Source organism: Malus sylvestris, chromosome 2 (genome assembly GCF_916048215.2).
Source record: "Malus sylvestris chromosome 2, drMalSylv7.2, whole genome shotgun sequence".
NCBI lineage: Eukaryota > Viridiplantae > Streptophyta > Magnoliopsida > Rosales > Rosaceae > Malus > Malus sylvestris.
The window spans coordinates 16,976,701-16,986,082 of record NC_062261.1 but is presented as its reverse complement, the minus strand read 5'-3'; the positions used below and the strand labels follow the sequence as shown (position 1 = coordinate 16,986,082).

The window sequence follows — 9,382 nt, the reverse complement described above, 5'->3', positions numbered from 1 at the left end:
ATACTATCTCTTAAAATAAACCAAAATAATCCACACTATTTTTGGAACAAAAGCATAATAACTCACATTAATTGTGAAAGGTAATAAAATTACACATTATTTATGAAATTGAAGAAAACCCACTATTTCTCATGGTTCTAAAAGATTTTAGGTGCTAGTATGGTGGCGGACAGATATAAGTAAATTTATTATTTATCTTTAGTACTTTGGTGAATTTGATAAAATGAGAGGAAAAGTTAAATAATTACAACTTCAATAGTACTTTATGAAATATTTTTCAGAAATTATATGAATTTACAGTAAATTTAAAACAAAATAAAAGTGTAAATCATGTGATGTAAAAACATATATCAAAATGAAAGTGTAGAACAAGATTATACGTATTTGCAAACCCAATGGTTGCCGGAGATGACCGGAAAATAGCCTGAAAGTGACTAGTCTGCGGTAAAACTGGAAAACTCACTAAAAACTGGATAAATTTTAAATGTTCATAACTTCTTCAATACTCAAAGAAATCGAGTGATTAAAAAAATGAAAATCATACTTCTCGATGAGAAGAAGAGAATGACACCTTTCTCGATGGCTAACTCACCATGGTTTGGCCAGAAAATGGCTAGAAAAAGGTACCATTATCTTCTTCTCATCAAGAATTATGATTTTCGTTTTTGAATCACTCCATTTCGTTGAGTATTGAAGAAGTTACGAATGTTTAAAGTTTACCTAGTTTCCAGCGAGTTTTCCAGTTTTCCTGCGGACCAGTCACTTTCAGGCTATTTTCCGACCATCTCTGGCAACCATTGGGCTTGCAAATAGGTATAATATTGTTTTACATTTTCATATCTTCATTTTGATATATTATGGGTCGAATTTGGTTAAGAAACAATTGGGTTACGAAGTTTGAAAATTACCTAAACTTTCGACCAACTCCACGACACTTAATAAAGTTTTTAACGGAATGACCAAAATAATGGATGGTGGACAATCTCATGGACCATTTCTATTGATTTTCAATCTCAATGACTAAATTGATGTGTTATGCAAATCTCAGGTTGGGATTAGCTGTCCCATTTTCATTGGGAAACAATTTAATAAGAAAGGGTGAGATCACGTAGAAACTTTTCTTCTTTCTTTTTTTTTTGTTAGGGGCAATTATGAAAAAGTATATTTAAGCGTGTTGGGCTTTGTAATCCAACCCTATTTAATTTAGAGCATTTGTTCTTATGATTAAATTTGAAGAGCTTTTGGTTAAACAATATTTTAAGCTAGTTATTAAAATAGTCTTAGTTCAAATCTTTTTATTAAAACTCCTTTATATATATAATATATAAATTTAAAAAAAATAAAGGTTTTACCAAATTGATGACGTGGAAGGTTGACTCCAGTTTGCTTCCAATGGAAGAGTGGGGGAGTGGGATCTCGTCTTGCACGTCACATTCCCAAAATTAAATTAAATTTTAAACTAAAATATGTGCCGCTAAACGAGAATTAAAAGACGGCTTAATTACCAAAAACCAAAACAAAAGCTTCAGCCAACTCAGTCCAAAGAGTACAGAGCCTTCAAAGCACAGGACAAAGACATCCAAAAAGCACAGAGAGGAGAGAGAAAGAGAGGGGAGAGAGAGAGAGAGAGAGAGAGAGAGAGAGGGGAAGAAGTTTGGAAAAGCAAGAGAGATTGAGGTGAGAAGAAAAAGCAAGGAGAGCGAGATTAAAAATTGGTAAAGTATCTAGGGTTTAGCTTTGTGTTACTGAACTGGTGATCCGACGACGTAATGGCGTCTCCACAGTCGGAGCTCTTTGCGAGGACGCCGAGTTTCGGTAGGGCTCTGTCCATAACGCCGGGGTCTAGGATTTTGCAGGGCCCTGGCGCCGTCGGTGATGAGACGATCTGGAAGAGGTTTAAAGAAGTTGGATTTGACGAGGAATCGATTAAACGGAGGGACAAGGCGGCGCTCATTACATATATTGCGAAGCTTGAAGCAGAGGTTGTTCCCTTTCTCACTCTGCAATTTTGAATTTTGCGTTTCGAAATTTGAATTTCTGAATTTTACTTTATTTGTTTCAGCAGTGGGTATTTTGTATAGGGAATTTCATATAATTTGTTGGCTGAATGTAGCATTCGGAAAGTAGTGGAATTCAATTATTATTTTTTATTTTCAAAAGCAATCGAATATGCCCAAGCAGGATCAGAAGAATTGTATACAATTTTGTTGGTTGAGTTTTATTTTTATATAGATTAAGTTCTTGATAGTTTCGTTGTTCGATTCAATATTCTGGCATGCAGAGGTTTTTTAGTCGCCGTGTTGTGAAATAGTGAAACTTTATTTCTTTCTATTGAGTTTTGGCATTAGGGAATGTGGTTGGACGGGCAGTTATGTATACAATGTGTTTTGATTGGCCCTGAATAAGAAATATGCTCTGTTTGATCCCGAATAAGAAATGACATAGGTCCGTGGCTTCCATCGTTATTAAGTTCTATCCTTTTCTTCTTGGGTTACAAAATACCATTATAATGAATGAATCATTTATTTTATATTCTACGAATGTATGTATTCAACGTTGTTTCTTCTGAACAATGTCAATCAATATAACTACGACCATTTGTCTACCATTTTCTATCTTCTATTCTTTTGCCTTTTTGTCGACTCCCCATTGCCTGTTGGTCTCATGCTGCTTACTGATTTGGTTGGGGTACCTTAATAACTGTGCTGTCTATTGAGTCTTTTTTGTGGTGTTACTTTTGGTGGTGGTGATATTCCTTGATTTTTGTTTTAAGGTGAGAAACATGAATATGTTGTTCATATATTTTCGATGAAGTGTGTGGTAGAAAATTTTTCCTTTTGTTATTTTGCTAACCAGTTTAGTTTAATTTAGATTTTCGACCACCAACACCACATGGGCCTTCTCATATTGGAAAGAAAGGAGTTGGCATCCAATTATGAGCAAATTAAAGCCTCTGCCAAGACCGCTGAACTTTTGCATAAGCGTGATAAAGCTGCAGATTTATCTGCTTTGGCTGATGCAAGTAAACGGGAGGAGTGCCTAAAAAAGACAGTAGGTGTCAAGGAAGAGTGTATAGCTAGTGTAAGCTTTCGACTGAGAATCTTTGTAGTAACCATCTCCTTTCTTTGCATGTGATGATAACATGTTTGCATGGATATGTAGATTGAGAAGACAATGCATGAGCAGCGTGCAGAATCTGCTGAAACGAAGGTTGCAGCTGACAGTAAATTGGCTGAAGCACGGAAAGTGGTGGAGGATGCTGAGAAGAAATTCACTGATGCTGAGGGAAAACTGCATGCAGCAGAATCTTTGCAAGCGGAAGCTTGTCGCTTTCACCGTATTGCTGAAAGAAAGATGCGAGAAGTTGAAGCTCGTGAAGATGATCTTAGGAGGAACATTCTGTCATTCAAGATGGAGTATGTGTTTCAGTTATTTTTTAAATAGTGATTACCTTGTTCTCAGTTTTAGGATCTGTCATCTTTACCATCACCTGTCAGATAAATAAATGTAAGACAAATTCTCATTTGCGGGGCTTAAATGAGGGACAAGTGAGGAACAATGCATCAAGGGATGGATTCACTTCAATGAATTATGTATTTCAATAGTTGTGTTAAATCTGACCATGAAATGCATTGTTCCCCACCTATCCCTCAATGTTGTAGGTCCCTTAGGTGAGCGCTGTTCAAGGCAGGCTAGCTCAGTAAACGACTTCTAAGTATTTCTATGCATAAAATCAGTAGAAAGTTTTTTTAATTTTGTTGATTTTCTTTTTAACTTTATTTTGTAGCTGTGAAACAAAAGAGAAAGAGATAAGCCTTGAGAGACAATCTTTAAATGAAAGGCAGAAATCCTTGCAGCAAGAACAAGATAGGTTACTTGATGCACAAGCTCTGCTAAACCAAAGGGAGGATTTCATATTTGGTCGATCTCAGGAACTGAATCGACTTGAAAAAGAGTTAGAAGACGTAAAAGCAAATATTGAGAAGGAGCGTAGAGCCCTAGATGATGAAAAATTGAATCTGGAGCTAACTGGGGCTTCCCTTATTAATAGAGAGGAGGTTCGCATTGTTAAATTCTTTTCCCTATCTGAATGTTATTTGTTTATAGAAATCTTCACTAATGTGGTTCTGTTTCAAGTGTTTGCAGGCTTTAACTAGAAGAGAAGTTCTATTGAACAAAAAAGAGCAAGAGATACTTGCTTTGCAGGAAAAACTTGTGAGCAAGGAATCTGTGAGTGATTCAATAGTCTATTTCCTGTTAAATTTGTTCTGATGTTGACTTACTATCTGTTAATTCTTTCTTATCCTCAATCTTTATATGGATGGTCCAGGATGTGATTAAGAAAGCTATAGCAAGTCACGAAGCTGATTTGAGGAAAAAGAAGTCTGAATTTGAAACGGAGTTGGACGTGAAGCTGAAATCTTTTGAAGATAAAATTGAGGCCAAGAGACGGGCTTGGGAGTTGAGGGAGGTTGATCTCAATCAACGCGAAGATCTACTGCATGAAAGGGAGCATGACTTGGAAGTTCAGTTGAGGGCATTGATGGATAGGGAGAAAGAAGTGGCAGAGATGTCAAATCTTGTTGGTGAGAAAGAAAATAATTTGAGAGAGGCTGAGAAGGAGTTTGAGCAGAATAGTGGTATGTTGCAAATAGAAAAGGAAGAAATTATCAAAATGAAGCTAGAACTTCAAAGGTCCTTGGATTCACTTGAAGAAAAAAGGAAACAACTTGATTGTGCTAGGGAGAGGTTTGAGCTTTTGAAATCTGAAACTAGTGAGCTTTCAGATCTTGAGATGAAGCTTAAAGAAGAAATAGATTTAGTCAGGGCTCAAAAGCTAGAGTTGATGGCGGAGGCAGATAAATTATCTATAGAGAAAGCAAAGTTTGAATCTGAGTGGGAATTAATTGATGAAAAGAGAGAAGAGCTGCGTAAGGAAGCGGAGCGTGTAGCAGAGGAGAGGTTGGCGTTCTCAAAATTTATTAAGGATGAGCATGATAACTTGAGACGGGAGAAGGATGAAATGCGAGATCGGCACAAACGGGATGTGGAATCACTTGTTAGTGAGCGGGAGGACTTCATGAGTAAGATGGTTCACGAGCGTACTGAGTGGTTCAGTAAGATGCAGAAGGAGCGTGCAGATTTCTTACTGGAAATTGAGATACGGAAGGGAGAGTTGGAGAACTGTATAGATAAAAAACATGAAGAGTTAGAATGTTCATTGAAGGAAAAGGAGATTGCCTTTGAGCAAGAAAAGAAAAATGAAGTTGAGATTATCAGCTTCCTCAAGGAAGAATCTGCAAAAGAGAGGGACCAGGTTGCTCTAGAAAGGAAAAGGCTTGAGTCTGAGAGAATAGAAATAAACTTGGATCGTAAGAGAAGGGATTGTGAATGGGCAGAGCTATGTAATTCGATTGAGGAACTGAGGGTTCAGAGGGAGAAACTAAAAGAACAGAGGGAATTATTGCACGCTGATAGAGAAGAGATTCTTGGTCTTATTCAACACCTGAAGGAACTGCAACATTTGAAGGCTGCTTTAGATAGTGCACCTGTGGCTGAGATGCAACAATCTGATTTGGTGCCTCACAGCCGGAAAACTTCTAGACGATCTTTGAAGCAAACTTCTTCTGTACAAGACGCTGATGTTAATTTGCAGAATGAAGTAAACGCTGACAACATTAGCAACCAGTCCATGCTAAAGACAGGGCTGTCTCCTTCCAGTTCTGCTCGTTTCTCATGGTTAAGACGTTGGAGGGAACTGATGTTTAAAAATTCTCCTGAGAAGCACCAATTGGAATTTGAAGAAAGCCCTGTGATCTCTCTGGAAAAAACAAGCTTGACGGTAACTGAACAGGTAGAAACATCAAGTAAATATGATGGGCATCGGAACATGGGAAATGGCAATTCACCTGCATTTTCCAGCAAGAGACAGTGTGCTTTTGGTGAACCAAAGGTTATTGTTGAAGTGCCCTTTGTTGGTGACCTTTCTAATGGAACAAAGGATTCTGAATCTGAAATTAAGGAATTTGATGGTGAAAGTTGTGGTCCCATAGTCTCAGAACAAGTCTTCAAGGGAGGAAGGAAAAGAAGAGTGGACAAATCTTCGTCCGCTGGCTGTTTTGATCCACTCCTTGAGCCTAGGCAGAATGTTAAGAAAAGGAGGCAACAGCAGGATGCCGTTCCGAATTCCTCAGAACATGCCAATAGCCAGTGGTACAACACTTAACCCTTTACTGTCTTTTGCCAGTATTTCTGGAAATAGTATCTTAATAATTCATCATTTCATTTACTTCAATTGTTTGAGAAAATTTAAACTGACTCATATATGTATTTTGACTTCAGCATTGCATCAGTGCCATCTCATCAAATTCATGAAGATGCTGAAGAGGGTACTGTTTCAATAGTAGATAAAGTCACAAAGGTTACTAAAGTGATTTTTGGGGAGACTTTTACTGGCACTCTTTCCAGTGAAGACAAATCAGAGGCACAGAATTCTGTTGTGGAACCAGACCATGTAAAGAATGGTGTCTTACCCGGTGACACTAAGGCTCAAGAAAAGATGCAAGAATCGAACTTGGGGGATGCTGGACAATTTATTGACCACTGTCAGGTATTATTTAATTATGCCTGCTCTGATGTTTTTCCGTATGGAAGCAAAGCATTAAATTCTGCTTCTTAATCATATAATGTCTTGCATATGATGCTTTGTGTTAACATTTATGATAGGTTGATTGTATCGATTGCCTGATAACTTTGTATGTTTGCATCCATTGCAATTTGAAGTGTTTACATTGCTAGCATCAACAGAAGGGACATGTAATTGATTGTGTCAGTTAAAAATAAGCACAATTTTGTTGCCCCACTGATTTGAATGTTCTTGAAGGCCTAAACTAAATCACGATTATGTGTTTCTTGTTATTTTTGAAGTTGTGCTTTTGATTGTTTAACATGGATAAGTTTTTATTTGGATTATATCCATTTTTCATGTTTGTATTTCATCGTGTTTGTATTGACAGTGTGGTGATGTCAGTTGTTTAATGAGGATTGATTCTAGGGTCGTAGTGTAATGCTTTGAAGTGTAAGGATATATCTCAGAGGATTATTTTACAGGAAAGAATAGTTAGTTTTGATTTCTCTATGATTGTCTTTCCAGACCCCCTTCCAAAATAAATAGGAAGAGTATGTAGGTTGCCTGTATTATGTTAAGACACATAATTTCTGTATTAGAGTGCGGTATTTTAGCTGTTTCTTTTGATGTCGATAATTGCTGTTGATGTCTAATCCCTTTTGTTATGGTTGAAGGAAAATCTATTTTCTGTAAATCTTGATTTTTCAAATGAGCGGAATTATTTGGGGGTATATTATGCCCCACCATGAATGGTTGTTTCCCAGCCTTCTAAATAATAGTCTAGTTCTACTGGGGTCAAATTCACGATATTTTATGAGTCATTTTGAAATGGTCTTGGATGAAAATCTGTGAAACTATACAGTTCCGTGCGACCAGTGCAACCCCCCATGCATCTTCTGCTTAATTTTTACTACTGCTTCCCTACTCTTTATTTTTCTTATGGCTTTGAAACTAATGAATGCATTTGATATGCAGACTCAAGAGGAAGATATAACCGAAAAGAATTTGCAGTCCGAATGAGATGATATTGGAAAAGAGTGTACAGAAGTTTAGATGTGAAGAGACAAATCGGAAAGCTGACATAGTGAAAAGAGAGTAGTAAAAAACTGGTTGTTGATAGTGTACTTTTAGTTTGTTTCCTGCACGGTTAAATAGATGCAAACAGCATACTTTTTCGTCACCCCCCCCCCCCCCCCAAAACTGGTTATCGCGTTTTGAATTTCGTTAAGGTTCGTGTAAGTAATGCACGGTCAAGCTTGCTGATGAGATCTATATGTTGGAATGAATCTTCGGTTTATCCGGTATGATATTCGTTTCCCTGTTTTTTACTTTTGGAGTTGGTGTTGTAGGACGAACATGGACTGTAGTGTTGCGTGGCATTTGTAAGATATAGGACCTTATTTTGTTTAATGAACAAGGATTTTCTGGTTGTTCAGCACCATTTGTAAACAGTGTGATTGCCAAGCATAATCTTAGTTGACAAAGTTCCACTGTCGTCGTCGCCGTTGTCATTTAATTATAAATCATGCCGATTATTTGTATTTAATTAGTTGGTTTATGACTAAGTTTATCTTCGAAAGAGGCACTGTTTGTCTTTAAATATTTATCGTCTGGATAAGGACGGCCATCAGAATAATCTGTTAAAAGCCCATGCTTTGAATAAGGTTACTATTGAATTTACTTTTAGTTTACTCGTGTGATGAGGGAGACATGCAAAAGTTTCTCTTGAGGACTTTTCCTTTTTTTTTTTTTTTTTTTTTTAAGCGATATTAGAGGAAGAATGGGCTAAGTCTTGCAATAAACTAACAATAATATAGTTCAAATTCGTCTTAGCGACAATCAAACATAAAACCTCTTACTTAAAGTGAAGGGGAAATGTCACTAGACCATAGTATTAAGTGATAGTTTCTCTTGAGGATTTAAGCTTGTGATTCGTTCCACGATCCTTTATATAGGTAAGGGGTCTTTTGGTTTGATTAAAAGCCATTTACAATGTTTATATATCAAATTTGTTATGCATCTAAGTCGAACTTAAAACATTTTCCTTATGAACGGTAAAAAACATTATTAAATTGTAGTGGAGCAATATTTATTTATTATATTTTTTATTTTACATGTGGTTTAATATCCTAATAAATACGATGTTGACTTTCTAATCATTTGTCTCGGATCCGTATCTCCTCATTTCTTTAGATTATTTTAATAGTTTCGAATCTTTTCTCATATCTTTAATAATAAGATTTTTTTTTTTCAAAAAAAATAGTAGAGCAATTTTTCAATAAAGTAATAATAATTTGCTCAAAATCTGCATATCTTGATGTTAAAATTATTGTAAAGGAATTAAACACAGGACATCATGCAAAGAAATGCAGAAACTTTTATATTGTCTCAAGAGGTTCTTATTCGATTTATTCTATAAACTTGTAAGCCATTGTCATATTTTGTCCTAAAATTTTAAGAAAAATTAATGAAAAATGCTTGAAAACTTTGAATATAACAAAAAAAATCATGTACTAACTTTATTTAATGGTTGAGACAAAGCCCAACACTAAACGAGTCGAATTAAAATGACCCAAACAATGAGTTTCTGATTTTTCCCCTAAAGGCATTCGTCTAATCTTACGGATCTCTCTGCTATGCTCTGTCTCCCCCTCTCCCCATGACACAACGATGACGATCTCCTCAAGGAGAGGAGAGGAGAGGAGAGGAGAGATCGTTGTGTTGTTGATGAACATTCAGGTATCGTAGCCACTG

At 36.4% G+C, this 9,382-nt stretch overlaps 1 protein-coding gene across 1 annotated transcript; it reads left to right on the top strand.

The window, feature by feature from the left end:
• The first annotated feature begins 1,524 nt into the window (after positions 1-1,524).
• On the top strand, positions 1,525-8,063 carry LOC126600872 (protein CROWDED NUCLEI 4-like). The gene is made up of 8 exons (XM_050267572.1): positions 1,525-1,982; positions 2,872-3,081; positions 3,163-3,416; positions 3,788-4,058; positions 4,147-4,230; positions 4,331-6,213; positions 6,343-6,610; positions 7,604-8,063. Exons 1-8 carry the CDS (start codon positions 1,770-1,772, stop codon positions 7,646-7,648), a joined length of 3,228 nt encoding a protein of 1,075 aa, XP_050123529.1. The 5' UTR covers positions 1,525-1,769; the 3' UTR covers positions 7,649-8,063.
• The last annotated feature ends 1,319 nt before the right edge of the window (positions 8,064-9,382 follow it).